This window comes from Protopterus annectens, chromosome 1.part1 (assembly GCF_019279795.1).
Source record: "Protopterus annectens isolate FY-2018-M chromosome 1.part1, PAN1.0, whole genome shotgun sequence".
NCBI lineage: Eukaryota > Metazoa > Chordata > Ceratodontiformes > Protopteridae > Protopterus > Protopterus annectens.
The window spans coordinates 1,523,510,831-1,523,533,733 of NC_056726.1; the positions used below are offsets into that span (position 1 = coordinate 1,523,510,831).

General features: G+C 49.1%; 1 protein-coding gene across 5 annotated transcripts in view; it reads left to right on the forward strand.

Moving 5' to 3' along the window:
• The window catches only part of COL16A1 (collagen type XVI alpha 1 chain), a 3,146,845-nt gene that overhangs the window by 2,006,364 nt on the left and 1,117,578 nt on the right, over positions 1-22,903 (forward strand). For all 5 annotated transcript variants that reach the window (XM_044082765.1, XM_044082783.1, XM_044082773.1 and 2 more), the window contains exon 33: positions 20,966-21,073. In XM_044082765.1, coding sequence (XP_043938700.1) covers positions 20,966-21,073 — 108 coding nt within the window. The remainder of the gene's footprint in view (positions 1-20,965; positions 21,074-22,903) is intronic.

Genomic DNA, 22,903 nt, shown 5'->3' on the forward strand with positions numbered 1-22,903 from the left:
AGGGTGGTGTGACTGAAGCCTACACATGAGCCTCTGTGTACGGTCTGGTTTTCCACTGAGGGTGGTGTGACTGAGGCCTACACACATGGCTCTGTATACAGTTTGGGTTTCCACTGAGGGTGGTGTGACTGAAGCCTACACACATGGATTTGTGTACGGTTTGGGATTTTTGCTGAGGGTGGTGTGACTGAAGCCTACACACATGACTCTGTTTATGGTGTGGATTTTCCACTGAGAGTGGTATGAGTGAAGCCTACATGCATGGCTCTTGGTACAGTGTGGGTTTTCCACTGAGGGTGGTGTGAGTGAAGCCTACACACATGGCTCAGTGCACGGTGTGGGTTTTCCACTGAGGGTGGTGTGAGTGAAATCTACACTCATGTGTCTGTGTACGGTCTGGGTTTTCCACTGAGGGTGGTATGAGTGAAGCCTTGACACATGGCTCTGTGTATGGACTGGATTTTTCACCGGGGGTGGTGTGACTGAAGCCTACACACATTGCACTGTGTACGGTGTGGGTTTTCCACTGAGGGTGGTGTGAGTGAAGCTTACACACATGACTCTGTGTACTGTCTGTGTTTTCCACTGTGGGTGGTGTGAGTGAAGCCTATACAATTGGCTCAGGGTACGGTGTGGGTTTTCCACTGAGGGTGGTGTTAGTGAAGAATACACACATGGCTCTGTGTGCAGTGTGTATTTTCCACTGAGGGTGGTGTGAGTGAAGCCTACACACATGGCACTGTGTACGGTGTGGGTTTTCCACTCAGGGTGGTGCAAGTGAAGCCTACACACATGGCTCTGTGTACGGTGTGCGTTTTCCACTGAGGGTTGTGTGACTGAAGCCTACACGCATGGCTCTGTGTACAGTGTGGGTTTTCCGCTGAGGTTTGTGTGACTGAAGCCTACATGCATGGCTCTGTGTCCGGTGTGGGTTTTCCAGTGAGGGTGGTATGACTGAAGCTTACACATGTGGTTCTGTGTACATTCTGGGTTTTCCACTGAGGGTGGTATGACTGAAGCCTACACACATGGCTCTGTGTATGGTCTGGGTTTTCCACTGAGAGTGGTGTGAGTGAAGCCTAGACACATGGCTCTGTGTAAGGTCTAGGTTTCCCACTGAGGGTGGTGTGACTGAAGCCTACTCACATGGCTCTGTGTACGGTCTGGGATTTCCACTGAGGGTGATGTGACTGAAGCCTGCACACATGGCTCTGTGTACAGTCTGGGTTTTCCACTTAGGCTGGTGTGACTGAAGCCTATACATATGGCTCTGTGTATGGTCAAGGTTTTCTACTGAGGGTGGTGTGACTGAAGCCTACACACATGGCTCTGTGTACAGTGTGTGTTTTCCACTGAGGGTGGTATGACTGAAGCCTACACACATGGCTCTGTGTACGGTGTGGGTTTTCCACTGAGGGTGGTGTGAGTGAAGCTTACACACATGGCTCTGTGTACGGTGTAGGTTTTCCATTAAGGGTAGTGTGAGTGAAGCCTACACACATGGCTCTGGGTACAGTTTGGGTTTTTCACTGAGGGTGATGTGAATGAAGTCTACACTCATGGCTCTGTGTTTTCCACTGAGGGTGGTATGACTGAAGCCTACACACATGGCTCTGTGTACGGTGTGGGTTTTCCACTGAGGGTGGTGTGAGTGAAGCTTACACACATGGCTCTGTGTACGGTATAGGTTTTCCATTAAGGGTGGTGTGAGTGAAGCCTACACACATGGCTCTGGGTACAGTTTGGGTTTTTCACTGAGGGTGATGTGAATGAAGCCTACACTCATGGCTCTGTGTATGGTGTGGGATTTCCACTGAGGGTGGTGTGACTGAAGCCAACACATGTAGCACTGTATACGGTCTGGGTATTCCACTGAGAGTGGTATGACTGAAGCCTTCACACATGGCTCTGTGTACAGTCTGGATTTTCCACTGAGGGTGGTGTGAGTGAAGCCTACACACATGGCTCAGTGTGCGGTGTGGGTTTTCCACTGAGGGTGGTGTGACTGAAGCCTACACAAAAGGCTCTGTGTACGGTCTGGGTTTTCCACTGAGGGTGGTGTGAGTGAAGCCTACACACATGGCTCTGTGTACAGTCTAGGTTTTCCACTGAGGGTGGTGTGAGTGAAGCCTACACATGTGTCTGTGTACGGTCTGGGTTTTTCACTGAGGGTGGTGTGACTGAAGCCTACACACATGGCTCTGTGTACGGTCTGGTTTTTCACTGAGGGTGGTGTGACTGAAGCCTACATACATGGCTCTGTGTACGGTGTGGGTTTTCCACTGAGGGTGGTGTGAGTGAAACCTACACACATGGCTTTGTGTACAGTATGGGTTTTCCACTGAGGGTGGTGTGAGTGAAGCCCACACACATGCCTCTGTGTACAGTGTGGGTTTTCCACTGAGGGTTGTGTGACTGAAGCCTGCATGCATGGCTCTGTGTACGGTGTGTGTTCTCCACTGATGGTGATGTGACTGAAGCCTACACATGTGGCTCTGTGTACGGTCTGGGTTTTCCACTGAGGGTGGTATGACAGAAGCCTACACACATGGCTCTGTGTACGGTCTAGGTTTTCCACTTCGGGTGGTGTGACTGAAGCCTACATACATGGGTCTGTGTATGGTGTGGGTTTTCCACTGAGGGTGGTGTGACTGAAGCCTACACACATGGCTCTGTGTACATTGTGGGTTTTGCACTGAGGGTGGTGTGAGTGAAGAATACACACATTACTCTCTGTAAGGTGTAGGTTTTCCACTGAGGGTGGTGTTAGTGAAGCCTACACACATGGCTCTGTGTACAGTGCGAGTTTTACACTGAGGGCTGTGTGAGTGAAGCCTACACACATGGCTCTGGTTACGGTTGGGGTTTTCCACTGAGTGTGATGTTAGTGAAGCCTACACACATGGCTGAGTTTACAGTCTGGGTTTTCCACTGAGGGTGGTGTGATTGAAGCCTACCCACATGGCTCTGTGTTCAGTCAGGGTTTTCCACTGAGGGTGGTGTGACTGAAGTCTACACACATGGCTCTATTTACGTTGTGGGTTTTCCACTGAGAGTGGTATGAGTGAAGCCTACACGCATGGCTCTGGGTACAGTGTGGGTTTTCCACTGAGGGTGGTGTGACTGAAGTGTACACACATGGCTCTGTGTAAGGTGTGGGTTTTCCGCTGAGGTTTGTGTGACTGAAGCCTACATGCATGGCTCTGTGTCCGGTGTGGGTTTTCCACTGATGGTGGTATGACTGAAGCTTACACATGTGGCTCTGTGTACGGTCTGGGTTTTCCACTGAGGGTGGTATGACTGAAGCCTACACACATGGCTCTGTGTATGGTCTGGGTTTTCCACTGAGGGTGGTGTGAGTGAAGCCTAGACACATGGCTCTGTGTAAGGTCTAGGTTTCCCACTGAGGGTGGTGTGACTGAGGCCTACTCACATGGGTCTGTGTACGGTCTGGATTTTCCACTGAGGGTGGTGTGACTGAAGCCTACACACATGGCTCTGTGTACGTTCTGGGTTTTCCACTTAGGCTGGTGTGACTGAAGCCTATACATATGGCTCTGTGTATGGTCAAGGTTTTCTACTGAGGGTGGTGTGACTGAAGCCTACACACATGGCTCTGTATACAGTGTGTGTTTTCCACTGAGGGTGGTATGACTGAAGCCTACACACATGGCTCTGTGTACGGTGTGGATTTTCCACTGAGGGTGGTGTGAGTGAAGCTTACACACATGGCTCTGTGTACGGTGTGGGTTTTCCATTAAGGGTGGTGTGAGTGAAGCCTACACACATGGCTCTAGTACAGTGTGGGTTTTCCACTGAGGGTGGTATGACTGAAGATTACACACACATGGCTCTGTGTATGGTCTGGGTTTTCCACTGAGAGTGGTGTGAGTAAAGCCTACACACATGGCTCTGTGTACGGTCTAGGTTTTCCAATGAGGGTGGTGTGACTGAAGCCTCAACAAAAGGCTCTTTGTACGGTCTGGATTTTCCACTGAGGGTGGTTAACTGAAGCAAACACACATGGTTCTGTATACAGTCTGGGTTTTCCACTGAGAGTGGTGTGAGTGAAGCCTACCACATGGCTCTGTGTGCGGTCTGGGTTTTCCACTGAGGGTGGTGTGAGTGAAGCCTAGGCACATGGCTCTGTGTATGGTCTGGGTTTTCCACTGATGGTGGTGTGACTAAGCCTACACACTTGGCTCTGTGCACAGTCTGGGTTTTCCACTAAGGGTGGTGTGAGGGAAGCCTACACACATGGCTCTGTGTACAGTCTGGTTTTTCACTGAAGGTGGTGTGACTGAAGACTACACACATGGCTCTGTGTAAGGTGTGGGTTTTCCGCTGAGGTTTGTGTGACTGAAGCCTACATGCATGGCTCTGTGTCCGATGTGGGATTTCCAGTGAGGGTGGTATGACTGAAGCTTACACATGTGGCTCAGTGCACGGTCTGGGTTTTCCACTGAGGGTGGTATGACTGAAGCCTACACACATGGCTCTGTGTACGGTCTTGGTTTTCACTGAGGGTGGTGTGACTGAAGCCTACCCACATGGCTCTCTGTAAGGTCTAGGTTTCCCACTGAGGGTGGTGTGACTGAAGCCTACTCACATGGCTCTGTGTACGGTCTGGGTTTTCCACTGAGGGTGGTGTGACTGAAGTCTACACACATGGCTCTGTGTACGGTCTGAGTTTTCCACTTAGGCTGGTGTGACTGAAGCCTACACATATGGCTCTGTGTATGGTCTAGGTTTTCTACTGAGGGTGGTGTGACTGAAGCCTACACACATGGCTCTCTGTACAGTGTGTGTTTTCCACTGAGGGTGGTATGACTGAAGCCTACACACATGGCTCTGTGTACGGTGTGGGTTTTCCACTGAGAGTGGTGTGAGTGAAGCTTACACACATGGCTCTGTGTACGGTGTGGGTTTTCCATTAAGTGTGGTGTGAGTGAAGCCTACACACATGGCTCTGGGTACAGTGTGGGTTTTTCACTGAGGGTGGTGTGACTGAAGCCTACACTCATGTCTCTGTGTATGGTGTGGGATTTCCACTGAGGGTGGTGTGACTGAAGCCAACACATGTAGCTCTGTGTACGGTCTGGATATTCCACTGAGAGTGGTATGACTGAAGCCTTCACACATGGCTCTGTGTACAGTCTGGATTTTCCACTGAGGGTGGTGTGAGTGAAGCCTACACACATGGCTCAGTGTACGGTGTGGGTTTTCCACTGAGGGTGGTGTGACTGAAGCCTACACAAAATGATCTGTGTATGGTCTAGGTTTTCCACTGAGGGTGGTGTGAGTGAAGCCTACACACATGGCTCTGTGTACAGTCTGGGTTTTCCACTGAGGGTGGTGTGAGTGAAGCCTACACACGTGTCTGTGTACGGTCTGGGATTTCCACTGAGGGTGGTATGAGTGAAGCCTTGACACATGGCTCTGTGTATGGACTGGATTTTTCACCAAGGGTGGTGTGACTGAAGTCTACACACATTGCACTGTGTACGGTGTGGGTTTTTTACTGAGGGTGGTGTGAGTGAAGCCTACACACATGGCTCTGTGTACGGTCTGGGTTTTCCACTGAGGGTGGTGTGACCAAAGCCTACACACATGGCTCTGTGTATGGTCTGGGATTTTCACTGAGGGTGGTGTGACTGTAGCCTACACACATGGGTCTGAGTACATTTTGGGTTTTCCACTGAGGGTGGTGTGACTGAAGCCTGCACACATGGCTCTGTGTACGGTGTGGGGTTTCCACTGAGGGTGGTGTGAGTGAAGCCCACACACATGCCTCTGTGTATAGTGTTGGTTTTCCTCTGAGGGTTGTGTGACTGAAGCCTGCATGCATGGCTCTGTGTACAGTGTGGGTTCTCCACTGATGGTGATGTGACTGAAGCCTACACATGTGGCTCTGTGTACGGCCTGGGTTTTCCACTGAGGGTGGTATGACAGAAGCCTACATACATGGCTCTGTGTACTGGCTGGCTTTTCCACTGAGGGTCATGTGAGTGAAGCCTACACACATGGCTCTGTGTATGGTCTAGGTTTTCCACTTAGGATGGTGTGACTGGAGCCTACATACATGGGTCTGTGTACGTTGTGGGTTTTCCACTGAGGGTGGTGTGACTGAAGCCCACACACATGGCTCTGTGTATGGTCTAGGTTTTCCATTTAGGGTGGTGTGACTGGAGCCTACATACATGGGTCTGTGTATGTTGTGGGTTTTCCACTGAGGGTGGTGTGAGTGAAGAATACACACATGGCTCTCTGTAATGTGTAGGTTTTCCACTGAGGGTGGTGTCAGTGAAGCCTACACACATGGCTCTGTGTACGGTGCGAGTTTTACACTGAGGGCTGTGTGAGTGAAGCCTACACACATGGCTTTGGGTACGGTCTGGGTTTTCCACTGAGGGTGATGTAAGTGAAGCCTACACACATGGCTGTGTGTACAGTCTGGGTTTTCCGCTGAGGGTGGTGTGATTGAAGCCTACCCACGTGGCTCTGTGTTCAGTCAGGGTTTTCCACTGAGGGTGGTGTGACTGAAGCCTACACACACGGCTCTGTGGACAGTCTAGTTTTCCACTGATGGTGGTCTGACTGAGGGTGATGTGATTGAAGCCTACCCACATGGCACTGTGTACGGTGTGGGTTTTCCACTGAGGGCTGTGTGAGTGAAGCCTACACACATAGCTCTGTGTACAGTCTGTTTTTTCACTGAGGGTGGTGTGACTGAAGCCTACACACACGGCAATGCGTACAGTCTGGTTTTCTACTGAAGGTGATGAAACTGAAGCCTACACATGTGGCTCTGTGTACGGTCAGGTTTTCCACAGAGGGTGGTGTGACTGAAGCCTACACACATGGCTCTGTGTATGGTTTGGGTTTTCCACTGAGGGTGGTGTGACTGAAGCCTACACACATGGCTCTGTGTACGGTGTGGGTTTTTCACTGAGGGTGGTGTGAGTGAAACCTACAATCATGGCTGTGTGTACGGTTTGGGTTTTCCTCTCTGGGTGGAGTGACTAAAGCCTACACACATGGCTCTGTGTACAGTGTGGTTTTCCACTGAGGGTGGTGTGAGTGAAGCCCACACACATGGTTCTGTGTATGGTCTGGGTTTTTCACTGTGGTTGGTGTGACTGTAGCCTACACACATGGCTCTGAGTACAGTTTGAGTTTTCCACTGAGGGTGGTGTGACTGAAACCTGCATGCATGGCTCTGTGTACAGTGTGGGTTTTCCACTGAGGGTTGCGTGACTGAAACCTGCATGCATGGCTCTGTGTACGGTGTGGGTTGTCCACTGATGGTGATGTGACTGTAGCCTACACATGTGGCTCTGTGTACGGTCTAGGTTTTCCACTGAGGGTGGTATGACAGAAGCCTACAGACATGGCTCTGTGTACAGTCTGGTTTTTCACTGAGGGTGGTGTGACTGAAGCCTACACACATGGCTCTGTGTATGGTCTGGGTTTTTCACTGTGGTTGGTGTGACTGTAGCCTACACACATGGCTCTGAGTACAGTTTGGGTTTTCCACTGAGGGTGGTGTGACTGAAGCCTGCACACATGGCTCTGTGTATGGTCTGGGTTTTTCACTGTGGTTGGTGTGACTGTAGCCTACACACATGGCTCTGAGTACAGTTTGGGTTTTCCACTGAGGGTGGTGTGACTGAAGCCTGCACACATGGCTCTGTGTACGGTGTGGGTTTTCCACTGAGGGTGGTGTGAGTGAAGCCTACACACATGGCTCTGTGTACAGTGTGGGTTTTCCACTGAGGGTGGTGTGAGTGAAGCCCACACACATGGCTCTGTGTATGGTCTGGGTTTTTCACTGTGGTTGGTGTGACTGTAGCCTACACACATGGCTCTGAGTACAGTTTGAGTTTTCCACTGAGGGTGGTGTGACTGAAACCTGCATGCATGGCTCTGTGTACAGTGTGGGTTTTCCACTGAGGGTTGCGTGACTGAAACCTGCATGCATGGCTCTGTGTACGGTGTGGGTTGTCCACTGATGGTGATGTGACTGTAGCCTACACATGTGGCTCTGTGTACGGTCTAGGTTTTCCACTGAGGGTGGTATGACAGAAGCCTACACACATGACTCTGTGTACTGGCTGGCTTTTCCACTGAGGGTCATGTGAGTGAAGCCTACACACATGGCTCTGTGTACAGTCTAGTTTTCTACTAAGGGTGGTGTGAGGGAAGCCTACACACATGGCTCTGTGTACGGTCTGGGTTTTCCACTGAGGGTGGTGTGACCGAAGCCTACACACATGGCTCTGTGTATGGTCTGAGTTTTTCACTGAGGGTGGTGTGACTGTAGCCTACACACATGGCTCTGAGTACATTTTGGGTTTTCCACTGAGGGTGGTGTGACTGAAGCCTGCACACATGACTCTGTGTACGGTGTGGGTTTTCCACTGAGGGTGGTGTGAGTGAAGCCTACGCACTTGGCTCTGTGTACAGTATGGGTTTTCCACAGAGGGTGGTGTGAGTGAAGCCCACATACATGCCTCTGTGTACAGTGTTGGTTTTCCACTGAGGGTTTGTGACTGAAGCCTGCATGCATGGCCCTGTGTACGGTCTGGGTTTTTCACTGAGGGTGGTGTGACTGAAGCCTACACACATGGCTCTGTGTACGGTGTGGGTTTTCCACTGAGGGTGGTGTGAGTGAAACCTACAATCATGGCTGTGTGTACGGTTTGGGTTTTCCTCTCTGGGTGGAGTGACTAAAGCCTACACACATGGCTCTGTGTACAGTGTGGTTTTCCACTGAGGGTGGTGTGACTGAACCCTACATACATGGCTCTGTGTACAGTGTGGGTTTTCTACTGAGTGTAGTATAACTGAAGCCTACACACATGGCTCTGTGTATGGTTTGGGTTTTCCACTGAGGGTGCTGTGAGTAAAGCCTACACACATGGCTCTGTGTACGGTGTGGGTTTTCCATTGAGGGTGCTGTGAGTGAAGCCTACACAATGTGTCTCTGTGTACGGTCTGGCTTTTCCACTGAGGGTGGTATGACTGAAGCCTACACACATGGCTCTGTATGCAGTCTGGGTTTTCCACTGAGGGTGGTGTGAGTGAAGCCTGCACATATGGTTCTGTGCACGGTCTGGGTTTTCACTGAAGCTGGTGTGACTGAAGCCTACACAGAAGGCTCTGTGTACAGTCTGGGTTTTCTACTGAGGGTGGTGTGAGTGAAGACTACACACATGTCTCTGTGTACAGTCTGGTTTTCCACTGAGGGTGGTGTGACTGAAGCCTGCACACAAGGCTCTGTGTACGGTCTGAGTTTTCCACTGAGGGTGGTGTGACTAAAGCCTACACACATGGCTTTGTGTACCGTCTGGTTTTCCACTGAGGGTGGTGTGACTGAAGCCTACACACATTGCATTGTGTATGGTGTGGGTTTTCCACTGAGGGTGGTGTGAGTGAAGCCTACACACATGACTTTGAGTACGGTCTGGGTTTTCCACTAAGGGTGGTGTGAGGGAAGCCTACACACATCGCTCTGTGTACGGTCAGGGTTTTTCACTGAGGGTGGTGTGACTGAAGCCTACAGACATGGCTCTGTGTACAGTCTGGTTTTTCACTGAGGGTGGTGTGACTGAAGCCTACACACATGGCTCTGTGTATGGTCTGGGTTTTTCACTGTGGTTGGTGTGACTGTAGCCTACACACATGGCTCTGAGTACAGTTTGGGTTTTCCACTGAGGGTGGTGTGACTGAAGCCTGCACACATGGCTCTGTGTATGGTCTGGGTTTTTCACTGTGGTTGGTGTGACTGTAGCCTACACACATGGCTCTGAGTACAGTTTGGGTTTTCCACTGAGGGTGGTGTGACTGAAGCCTGCACACATGGCTCTGTGTACGGTGTGGGTTTTCCACTGAGGGTGGTGTGAGTGAAGCCTACACACATGGCTCTGTGTACAGTGTGGGTTTTCCACTGAGGGTGGTGTGAGTGAAGCCCACACACATGGCTCTGTGTATGGTCTGGGTTTTCACTGTGGTTGGTGTGACTGTAGCCTACACACATGGCTCTGAGTACAGTTTGAGTTTTCCACTGAGGGTGGTGTGACTGAAACCTGCATGCATGGCTCTGTGTACAGTGTGGGTTTTCCACTGAGGGTTGCGTGACTGAAACCTGCATGCATGGCTCTGTGTACGGTGTGGGTTGTCCACTGATGGTGATGTGACTGTAGCCTACACATGTGGCTCTGTGTACGGTCTAGGTTCTCCACTGAGGGTGGTATGACAGAAGCCTACACACATGACTCTGTGTACTGGCTGGCTTTTCCACTGAGGGTCATGTGAGTGAAGCCTACACACATGGCTCTGTGTACAGTCTAGTTTTCTACTAAGGGTGGTGTGAGGAAGCCTACACACATGGCTCTGTGTACGGTCTGGGTTTTCCACTGAGGGTGGTGTGACCGAAGCCTACACACATGGCTCTGTGTATGGTCTGAGTTTTTCACTGAGGGTGGTGTGACTGTAGCCTACACACATGGCTCTGAGTACATTTTGGGTTTTCCACTGAGGGTGGTGTGACTGAAGCCTGCACACATGACTCTGTGTACGGTGTGGGTTTTCCACTGAGGGTGGTGTGAGTGAAGCCTACGCACTTGGCTCTGTGTACAGTATGGGTTTTTCACAGAGGGTGGTGTGAGTGAAGCCCACATACATGCCTCTGTGTACAGTGTTGGTTTTCCACTGAGGGTTTGTGACTGAAGCCTGCATGCATGGCCCTGTGTACGGTCTGGGTTTTTCACTGAGGGTGGTGTGACTGAAGCCTACACAAATGGCTCTGTGTACAGTCTGGTTTTTCACTGAGGCTGGTGTGACTGAAGCCTACACACATGGCTCTGTGTATGGTCTGGGTTTTTCACTGTGGTTGGTGTGACTGTAGCCTACACACATGGCTCTGAGTACAGTTTGGGTTTTCCACTGACGGTGTTGTGACTGAAGCCTGCACACATGGCTCTGTGTACGGTGTGGGTTTTCCACTGAGGGTGGTGTGAGTGAAGCCTACACACATGGCTCTGTGTACAGTGTGGGTTTTCCACTGAGGGTTGCCTGACTGAAACCTGCATGCATGGCTCTGTGTACGGTGTGGGTTGTCCACTGATGGTGATGTGACTGTAGCCTACACATGTGGCTCTGTGTACGGTCTAGGTGTTCCACTGAGGGTGGTATGACAGAAGCCTACACACATGGCTCTGTGTACTGGCTGGCTTTTCCACTGAGGGTCATGTGAGTGAATCCTACACACATGGCTCTCTGTACGATCTTGGTTTTCCACTGAGGGTGGTGTTACTGAAGCCTACACACATGGCTCTGTGTACATTCTAGGTTTTCCACTTAGGGTGGTTTGACTGAAGCCTACATACATGGGTCTGTGTACGGTGTGGGTTTTCCACTGAGGGTGGTGTGACTGAAGCCTACACACATGTCTCTGTGTACAGTGTGGGTTTTCCACTGAGGGTGGTGTGAGTGAAGAATACACACATGGATCTGTGTAAGGTGTAGGTTTTCCACTGAGGGTGGTGTCAGTGAAGCCTACACACATGGCTCTGTTTACGGTGTGAGTTTTACACTGAGGGCTGTGTGAGTGAAGCCTACACACATGGCTCTGGGTAGGGTCCTGGTTTTCCACTGAGGGTGATGTGAGTGAAGCCTACACACATGGCTGTGTGTACAGTCTGGGTTTTCCACTGAGGGTGGTGTGATTGAAGCCTACCCACATGGCTCTGTGTTCAGTCAGGGATTTCCACTGTGGGTGGTGTGACTGAAGCCTACACGCATGGCTCTGTGGACAGTCTAGTTTTCCACTGATGGTTGTCTGACTGAGAGTGGTGTGACTGAAGCCTACACACATGGCTCTGCGTACAGTCTGGTTTTCCACTGAGGGTGGTGTAACTGAAGCCTACACACGTGGCTCTATGTACGGTCAGGTTTTCCACTGAGGGCGGTGTGATTGAAGTCTATACACATGGCTCTGTGTACGGTTTGGGGTTTCCACTGAGGGTGGTGTGAGTAAACCTACACACATGTCTGTGTGTACGGCTTGGGTTTTCCTCTCTGGGTGGAGTGACTAAAGCCTACACACATGGCTCTGTGTACAGTGTGGTTTTCCACTGAGGGTGGTGTGACTGAACCCTACATACATGGCTCTGTATACAGTGTGTGTTTTCCACTGAGGGTGGTATAACTGAAGCCTACACACATGGCTCTGTGTATGGTTTGGGTTTTCCACTGAGGGTGGTGTGAGTGAAGCCTACACACATGGCTCTGTGTACGGTGTGGGTTTTCCATTGAGGGTGGTGTGAGTGAAGCCTACACAATGTGTCTCTGTTTACGGTCTGGGTTTTCCACTGAGGGTGGTATGACTGAAGGCTATACACATGCTTCTGTGTACGGTCTGGGTTTTCCACTAAGGGTGGTGTGAGTGAAGCCTGCACACATGGTTCTGTGCACGGTCTGGGTTTCCACTGAGGGTGGTGTGACTGATGCCTACACAAAAGGCTCTGTGTACAGTCTGGGTTTTCTACTGAGGGTGGTGTGAGTGAAGCCTACACACATGTCTCTGTATACAGTGTGGTTTTCCACTGAGGGTGGTGTGACTGAAGCCTGCACACATGGCTCTGTGTACGGTCTGAGTTTTCCACTGAGGGTGGTGTGACTAAGGCCTACACACATGGCTTTGTGTATGGTCTGGTTTTCCACTGAAGGTGGTGTGAGTGAAGCCTACATACTTGGCTCTCTGTACGGTTTGGGTTTTCCACTGAGTGTGGTGTGACTGAAGCCTACACACATGGCTCTCTGTACATTGTGGGTTTTCCACTGAGAGTGGTCTGAGTGAAGCCTACACACATGGCTCTTTGTATGGTGTGGGTTTTCCATTGAGGGTGGTGTGAGTAAATCCTATACACATGGCTCTGTGTACAGTGTGGGTTTTCCACTGAGGGTGGTGTGACTGAAGCCTACACTTATCGCTCTGTGTACAGTCTGGGTTTTCCACTGAGGGTGGTTTGACTGAAGCTTACACACATGGCTCTGTGTACGATGTGGGTTTTCCGTTAAGGGTGGTGTGAGTGAAGCCTACACACATGGCTCTGGGTACAGTGTGGGTTTTCCACTGATGGTGGTATGACTGAAGATTACACACACATGGCTCTGTGTATGGTCTGGGTTTTCCACTGAGAGTGGTGTGAGTAAAGCCTACATACATGGCTCTGTGTACGGTCTAGGTTTTCCAGTGAGGGTGGTGTGACTGAAGCCTCAACAAAAGGCTCTTTGTACGGTCTGGGTTTTCCACTGAGGGTGGTTAACTGAAGCCTACACACATGGTTCTGTATACAGTGTGGGTTTTCCACTGAGAGTGGTTTGAGTGAAGCCTACCACATGGCTCTGTGTGCGGTCTGGGTTTTCCACTGAGGGTGGTGTGAGTGAAGCCTAGGTACATGGCTCTGTGTATGGTCTGGGTTTTCCACTGAGGGTGGTGTGACTAAGCCTACACACTTCGCTCTGTGCACAGTCTGGGTTTTTCCACTAAGGGTGGTGTGAGGGAAGCCCACACATATGGCTCTGTGTACAGTCTGGTTTTTCACTGAGGGTGGTGTGACTGAAGCCTACACACATGGCTCTGTGTAAGGTGTGGGTTTTCCGCTGAGGTTTGTGTGACTGAAGCCTACATGCATGGCTCTGTGTCCGATGTGGGTTTTCCAGTGAGGGTGGTATGACTGAAGCTTACACATGTGGCTCTGTGTACGGTCTGGGTTTTCCACTGAGGGTGGTATGACTGAAGCCTACCCACATGGCTCTCTGTAAGGTCTAGGTTTCCCACTGAGGGTGGTGTGACTGAAGCCTACTCACATGGCTCTGTGTATGGTCTGGGTTTTCCACTGAGGTTGGTGTGACTGAAGTCTACACACATGGCTCTGTGTACGGTCTGGGTTTTCCACTTAGGCTGGTGTGACTGAACCCTACACATATGGCTCTGTGTATGGTCTAGGCTTTCTACTGAGGGTGGTGTGACTGAAGCCTACACACATGGCTCTGTGTATAGTGTGTGTTTTCCACTGAGGGTGGTATGACTGAAGCCTACACACATGGCTCTGTGTACAGTGTGGGTTTTCCACTGAGGGTGGTGTGAGTGAAGCTTACACACATGGCTCTGTGTACGGTGTGGGTTTTCCATAAAGGGTGGTGTGAGTGAAGCCTACACACATGGCTCTGGGTACAGTGTGGGTTTTTCACTGAGGGTGGTGTGACTGAAGCCTACACTCATGGCTCTGTGTATGGTGTGGGATTTCCACTGAGTGTGGTGTGACTGAAGCCAACACATGTAGCTCTGTGTACCGTCTGAGTATTCCACTGAGAGTGGTATGACTGAAGCCTTCACACATGGCTCTGTGTACAGTCTGGATTTTCCACTGAGGGTGGTGTGAGTGAAGCCTACACACATGGCTCAGTGTACGGTGTGGGTTTTCCACTGAGGGTGGTGTGACTGAAGCCTACACAAAAGGCTCTGTGTACGGTCTAGGTTTTCCACTGAGGGTGGTGTGAGTGAAGCCTACAGACATGGCTCTGTGTACAGTCTGGGTTTTCCACTGAGGGTAGTGTGAGTGAAGCCTACGCACTTGTCTGTGTACGGTCTGGGTTTTCCACTGAGGGTGGTATGAGTGAAGCCTTGACACATGGCTCTTTGTATGGACTGGATTTTTCACCAAGGGTGGTGTGACTGAAGCCTACACACATTGCACTGTGTACGGTGTGGGTTTTCCACTGAGGGTGGTGTGAGTGAAGCCTACACACATGACTCTGTGTACGGTCTGGGTTTTCCACTAAGGGTGGTGTGAGTGAAGCCTACACACATGGCTCTGTGTACTGTCTGGGTTTTTCACTGAGCGTGGTGTGACTGAAGCCTACACACATGGCTCTGTGTACAGTCTGGTTTTTCACTGAGGGTGATGTGACTGAAGCCTACACACATGGCTCTGTGTATGGTCTGGATTTTCCACTGAGGGTAGTGTGACCGAAGCCTACGCACATGGCTCTGTGTATGGTCTGGGTTTTTCACTGAGGGTGGTGTGACTGAAGCCTGCACACATGGCTCTGTGTACGATGTGGGTTTTCCACTGAGGGTGGTGTGAATGAAACCTACGCACATGGCTCTGTGTACAGTATGGGTTTTCCACTGAGGGTGCTGTGAGTGAAGCCCACACACATGCCTCTGTGTACAGTGTGGGTTTTCCACTGAGGGTTGTGTGACTGAAGCCTGCATGCATGGCTCTGTGTACAGTGTGGGTTCTCCACTTATGGTGATGTGACTGAAGCCTACACATGTTTCTCTGTGTACGGTCTGGGTTTTCCACTGAGGGTGGTATGACAGAAGCCTACACACATGGCTCTGTGTACTGGCTGGCTTTTCCACTGAGGGTCATGTGAGTGAAGCCTACACACATGGCTCTGTGTACGGTCTAGGTTTTCCACTTAGGGTGGTGGGACTGAAGCCTACATACATGGGACTGTGTACGTTGTGGGTTTTCCACTGAGGGTGGTGTGACTGAAGCCTACACACATGGCTCTGTGTACAGTGTGGGTTTTCCACTGAGGGTGGTGTGAGTGAAGAATACACACATGGCTCTCTGTAAGGTGTAGATTTTCCACTGAGGGTGTTGTCAGTGAAGCCTACACACATGGCTCTGTGTACGGTGCGAGTTTTACACTGAGGGCTGTGTGAGTAAAGCCTAGACACATGGCTTTGGGTACAGTCTGGGTTTTCCACTGAGGGTGATGTGAGTAAAGCCTACACACATGGCTGTGTGTACAGTCTGGGTTTTCCACTGAGGGTGGTGTGATTGAAGCCTACCCACATGGCTGTGTGTACGGTTTGGGTTTTCCTCTCAGGGTGGAGTAACTAAAGCCTACATACATGGTTCTGTGTATGGTGTGGTTTTCCACTGAGGGTGGTGTGACTGAACCCTACATACATGGCTCTGTGTACAGTGTGGGTTTTCTACTGAGTGTAGTATAACTGAAGCCTACACACACGGCTCTGTGTATGGTTTGGGTTTTCCACTGAGGGTGCTGTGAGTGAAGCCTACACACATGGCTCTGAGTACGGTGTGGGTTTTCCATTGAGGGTGGTGTGAGTGAAGCCTACACAATGTGTCTCTGTGTACGGTCTGGGTTTTCCACTGAGGGTGGTATGACTGAAGCCTACACACATGGCTCTGTATACAGTTTGGGTTTTCCACTGAGGGTGGTGTGAGTGAAGCCTGCACACATGGTTCTGTGCACGTTCTGGGTTTTCACTGAAGCTGGTGTGACTGAAGCCTACACAGAAGGCTCTGTGTACAGTCTGGGTTTTCTACTGAGGGTGGTGTGAGTGAAGACTACACACATGTCTCTGTGTACAGTCTAGTTTTCCACTGAGGGTGGTGTGACTGAAGCCTGCACACATGGCTCTGTGTACGGTCTGAGTTTTCCACTGAGGGTGGTGTGACTAAAGCCTACTCACATGGCTTTGTGTACCGTCTGGTTTTCCACTGAGGGTGGTGTGATTGAAGCCTACACACATTCCACTGTGTACGGTGTGGGTTTTCCACCGAGGGTGGTGTGAGTGAAGCCTACACACATGAATTTGTGTACGGTCTGGGTTTTCCACTAAGGGTGGTGTGAGAAGCCTACAGACATGGCTCTGTGTATGGTCTGGGTTTTTCAGTGAGGGTGGTGTGACTGAAGCCTACACACATGGCTCTGTGTACAGTCTGGTTTTTCACTGAGGGTGGTGTGACTGAAGCCTACACACATGGCTCTGTGTATGGTCTGGGTTTTTCACTGTGGTTGGTGTGACTGTAGCCTACACACATGGCTCTGAGTACAGTGTGGGTTTTCCACTGAGGGTTTTGTGACTGAAACCTGCATGCATGGCTCTGTGTATGGTGTGGGTTCTCCACTGATGGTGATGTGACTGTAGCCTACACATGTGGCTCTGTGTACGTTCTGGGTTTTCCACTGAGGGTGGTATGACAGAAGCCTACACACATGGCTCTGTGTACTGGCTGGCTTTTCCACTGAGGGTCATGTGAGTGAAGACTACACACATGGCTCTCTGTACGGTCTGGGTTTTCCACTGAGGGTGGTGTGACTGAAGCCTACACACATGGCTCTGTGTACATTCTAGGTTTTCCACTTAGGGTGGTGTGACTGAAGCCTACATACATGGGTCTGTGTACGGTGTGGCTTTTCCACTGAGGGTGGTGTGACTGAAGCCTACACACATGGCTCTGTGTACAGTGTGGGTTTTCCACTGAGGGTGGTGTGAGTGAAGAATACACACATGGATCTGTGTAAGGTGTAGGTTTTCCACTGAGGGTGGTGTCAGTGAAGCCTACACACATGGCTCTGTTTACGGTGTGAGTTTTACACTGAGGGCTGTGTGAGTGAAGCCTACACACATGGCTCTGGGTACGGTCTGGGTTTTCCACTGAGGGTGATGTGAGTGAAGCTTACACACATGGCTGTGTGTACAGTCTGGGTTTTCCAGTGAGGGTGGTGTGATTGAAGCCTACCCACATGGCTCTGTGTTCAGTCAGGGTTTTCCACTGAGGGTGGTGTGACTGAAGTCTACACACACGGCTCTGTGGACAGTCTAGTTTTCCACTGATGGTTGTCTGACTGAGGGTGGTGTGACTGAAGCCTACACTCATGGCTCTGCGTACAGTCTGGTTTACCACTGAGGGTGGTGTAACTGAAGCCTACACACGTGGCTCTGTGTACGGTCAGGTTTTCCACTGGGGGTGGTGTGATTGAAGCCTACACACATGGCTCTGTGTACGGTTTGGGTTTTCCACTGAGGGTGGTGTGAGTAAACCTACACACATGGCTGTGTGTACACTTTGGATTTTCCTCTCTTTGTGGAGTGACTAAAGCCTACACACATGGCTCTGTGTACGGTGTGGTTTTCCACTCAGGGTGGTGTGACTGAACCCTACATACATGGCTCTGTATACAGTGTGTGTTTTCCACTGAGGGTGGTATACCTGAAGCCTACGCACATGGCTGTGTGTATGGTTTGGGTTTTCCACTGAGGGTGGTGTGAGTGAAGCCTACACACATGGCTCTGTGTACGGTGTGGGTTTTCCATTGAGGGTGGTGTGAGTGAAGCCTACACAATGTGCTCTGTGTACGGTCTGGGTTTTCTACTGAGGGTGGTATGACTGAAGGCTATACACATGCCTCTCTGTACTGTCTGGTTTTTCCACTGTGGGTGGTGTGAGTGAAGCCTGCACACATGGTTCTGTGCACGGTCTGGGTTTCCACTGAGGGTGGTGTGACTGAAGCCTACACAAAAGGCTCTGTGTACAGTCTGGGTTTTCTACTGAGGGTGGTGTGAGTGAAGCCTACACACATGTCTCTGTATACAGTCTGGTTTTCCACTGAGGGTGGTGTGACTGAAGCCTGCACACATGGCTTTGTGTATGGTCTGGTTTTCCACTGAAGGTGGTGTGACTGAAGCCTACATACTTGGCTCTCTGTACGGTTTGGGTTTTCCACTGAGTGTGGTGTGACTGAAGCCTACACACATGGCTCTCTGTACATTGTGGGTTTTCCATTGAGGGTGGTGTGAGTAAATCCTATGCACATGGCTCTGTGTACAGTGTGGGTTTTCCACTGAGGGTGGTGTGACTGAAGCCTACACATATCGCTCTGTTTACGGTCTGGGTTTTCCACTGAGGGTGGTTTGACTGAAGCCTACACACATGGCTCTGTGTACGGTCTGGGTTTTCCACTGAGGGCGGTGTGAGTGAAGCCTACACACATGGCTCTGTGTATGGTCTGGGTTTTCCACTGAGGGTGGTGTGACAGAAGCCTACACAAAAGGCTCTGTGTACGGTCTGGGTTTTCTACTGAGGGTGGTGTGAGTGAAGCCTATACACATGTCTCTGTGTATGGTCTGGGTTTTCCACTGAGGGTTGTGTGAGTGAAGCCTACACACATGTCTCTTTGTACAGTCTGGTTTTCCACTGAGGGTGGTGTGACTGAAGCCTGCACACATGGCTCTGTGTACGGTCTGAGTTTTCCACTGAGGGTGGTGTGACTACAGCCTACACACATGGCTTTGTGTACGGTTTGGTTTTCCAGTGAGGGTGGTGTGACTAAAGCCTACACACATGGCTTTGTGTATGGTCTGGTTTTCCACTGAGGGTGGTGTGAGTGAAGCCTTGACACATGGCTCTGTGTACGGTCTGGGTTTTCCACTGAGGGTGGTGTGACTGAAGCCTACCCACATGGCTCTGTGCACGGTCTGGGTTTTCCACTGTGGGTGGTGTGAGTGAAGCCTACACACATGGCTCTGTGCACAGTCTGGGTTTTCCACTGAGGGTGGTGTGACTGAAGCCTTCACATATGGCTCTGTGACTGGTTTGGGTTTTCCACTGACTGTGGTGTGACTGAAGCCTGCAGTTAGAATTACATTTTAAATGCTTCTTCCTTCACAATGCTGTGACAACTTTTGGGATCTTTGTATTTCTCAAAATTGTTTACAGAGAATGTTCTGTGGAATGAATTGAGAAGTCTTTCGTTTCCTTTTTTCATTTTGGAGTGAATGTGATTTTGAGAAAGCATTGCCTTTATGATTCCATTAAGATTAAAGCCAGGACTCTTCACCCAAAAAGTGGTCGAAAAACAAATCTTGAATGGAAAAAAGTTTTTAAAAACTCCCAGGTGAGTAAATGGCTCCATGCAGAATTGCTTTTCATCTCAATGACATCAATATCATGTCATTTGCTGAACCTCTCTCTGGCCTCCAATCTCATCTTCTCTTCATGAGGCTGCAAATTTAGCATGATATGGGGTAATGCACTTGTTTGTCTGAGGTAATTTTACATTGTGTTTCTTCACTTTTAAGCTTATTTGGTATCACCGATTATTTACATTTAACTTTTATGGTTATTGTTTTAAAAATCATATTGATGCATGTGGTTTCTTGAATCTTTTTTTTTTGTTTTTTAGAATCCAGGCAGCTAAAATTCTCGTAGGTCTTTAGGAGGTCATTTGCATATATCCTGTAGGGCTTTCAGTTTAGGAGGTTTAAGGTATCACACCATGAAACCTCTAGGTTGACTGGGTCTATTTTACTGAATTGTTTGTCTGTGTGACCTTTTTACCCTTTGCTTTGGATGCTATTTGGGATATTTTGCAGACACCTTATTGTTTATGGATATATCATCCTTGATTTTAAGCTTAGTGTTTCTAAAGTATAGCCACATTATTTATTTAGGCTTCACTGACAAGGTGAGAAAAAAAGCAGAAACATGGTATTTCTACATATAGTGAGGTTTGGCTTTATTGCCCTGAATGTACCCATAAAATCTTAAGTGGAAAGTCACTGGTTTTCAAAAGTGGTATGTCCTTAAGGGGTCATTTGCATAATTCCCATGAGCCACCACTACAAGAAGTTTAAAGTATCACATAGTGCATATTCTAGCTTTGCTGAATCTTTATTGCAGTTTTCATTAAATGGTTTGTTTGTGCATAAATAGTACCTCAGGTCTTCGTTTCATAGGTAATTACTAGGCTAATGACCCCAGGGAGCCTTTTAAAGCCTAGACATGCTTCCCAAAGGTAAAAATCAAACCTGTACCTTTCAATATATAAGGCAAACACCTTAACTGTTACACTACAACTGACCTTGTAAAGCTTGTATCCCCTTTCCAGTCTCAGCCACAAATTCTTATTTTATGCAAATGTTTACTACATGCAGAATAAACTAATATCATTATTGGAAATAATGTATTATTTAATAGCCTTAATGCATTCTGTGTGACACATTATATTCCGTATTAGATGTAGAGTGTGACTCTTCATTCTGTGTGCCACATTATATTCCATATTAGATGTAGAGCGTGACCCTTCATTCTGTGCAGCTGCTAGCTTCTCTTTTCTTCTCTTGTAGGGTGATCCAGGGAGCAAAGGAGATCCAGGTGATCCAGGAAATCAAGGGCTACCAGGGTTGGCTGGAATAACAGGTCCTCAAGGCCAAGAGGGGATTAAAGGTGAAAAGGTAAGTTAGATTTTAATCTATTGAAAATACATATTTGTTAAAGAACCATTTGCTGACTGGTAGAAAATTAACTTTAAAGCTGCCCCTCTTAGTTAGTTTCATCCAGGCAGGCAGTACTTCACGTTATAGTCCAGTACTGTAGTAACTCTTCACTCCAATACCATAACTATCTTGTATCATTGTACTATAGCAATGCTGTGTTCCAGTACTTTATGCACCCTATACTACTGTACCATATTTACCCTTTTTACCTGTACTACAGTCATAGGATCATAGGATCATAGAAGATTATTAGGCTATTGACCCAGGGTCATTTTAAGCCTAGTTGTTTCAACCTGTGGCATAGTGGTGTGTTGCTCTAACTCTAGTGAACAGGGTCCTGGGTTCAAGACCTGCCAGTAATGACGTTAAAGCAGATTTGGTGTAGTGGTATGTTGCTTAGACTCTATTGCACAGGGTCCTGGATTCGCGACCTGGCAGGGCTGGTTACTGGTGCCAGAAGCATGGCCTCAAACTGAATGCCAAGAAATGCATCATTATCCCCTTTGGGGAAATTGTCATCTTCACTAATTATCACATTAATCACAGTGTACTAAGCATGCAATCATTCATGAGGGACTTGGGCACCCAGGTTGATAGCAGCCTGACTTTTGACCACCACGTTGCCTCCATTGTACGGAAGGTTTTCTATATGGCCCACCTCATAAATAAGGGTATTTCATCCAGGAACAAGGAGGTCATAACATCACTGTACTCCTCCCTTATCAGACCCATTATAGAGTACATTGCCTCCATCAGCATGTAACTTGCCAAGCACGTGCAGCAGCTGGAGAGACTACAGAGGTTCCTGACCAGGAAAATCCAGGGTCTCAAACACCTGTCCTATACAGATAGGCTAAAAGCCCTGTCCCTGTACTCAGTCTCATACAAACTGATCATAGTTGACCTGTGTCTGGCATACAAATTTCAGACCCAACCATGATAGAGTTGCTGCATATTCGTAAGACCAACTCCACTCATGCAACCCACATGCAAGGCCTTAAGCTGGTCTGTGACATTAATAGAACTTGTTGGCAGAATAGATTTGTGTCCCAAAGACTCCCCTGTCTGTGGAATAGACTCCCTCTCCACATCAAGCAGAATACCTCTCAAGCCCTCTTTAAGAGGAACCTGGTCAGCTGGGTATGAAACAGAAAATATACCCCTGGGATCCCACCTGTGTCCCTGCTGGACAAGGGAAACAGATGCTGACTTTGAGGGAACATTGGCAAAATTCTTGGTTAGGCTCATAAGAGCCTCCAGTCCAATAACCTAATATCATCCTATGAACCTATGAACCCAATGTAATACCATAGAGGTGCTAGTCAATACAAAAGATTGCAGTCAGTGATGACTGCCCACATCTAGGAGGGTTGTGGGTGCTATCTCTGGTAAGAATTTATAGTGCTCCATCCACTCATCCAAGTTCTTCTTGAACACTCTTATAGAGGTGCTCTGTTTCAAATGAATTGGTAGCCTGTTCAAAAGACATGGCAGTTGCTGGGAAATAAATCTGTCCCTTCAGCTTGTCCTATTTAAGTTGCAGGTCATATTTAAGTCCCTGGAATGGGTAGCCCTTGACCCATTTGATTCACAGATATGCAGTACGTTGATTAGGTATGGGCCTTGGGTTTCTCTGTAGGCCAGGTAAAAGTCTCCCCTAAGAAGTCTATATGATACAGAGTGTAGTAACAGGGATTTTAGTTGGTCCATGTAAGGCACATGCTGGAGGCCCTAGATCTTTTTTGTTAGAAACCTCTGAGGTCTCTCTAATTACTGTAGATGCTTAGT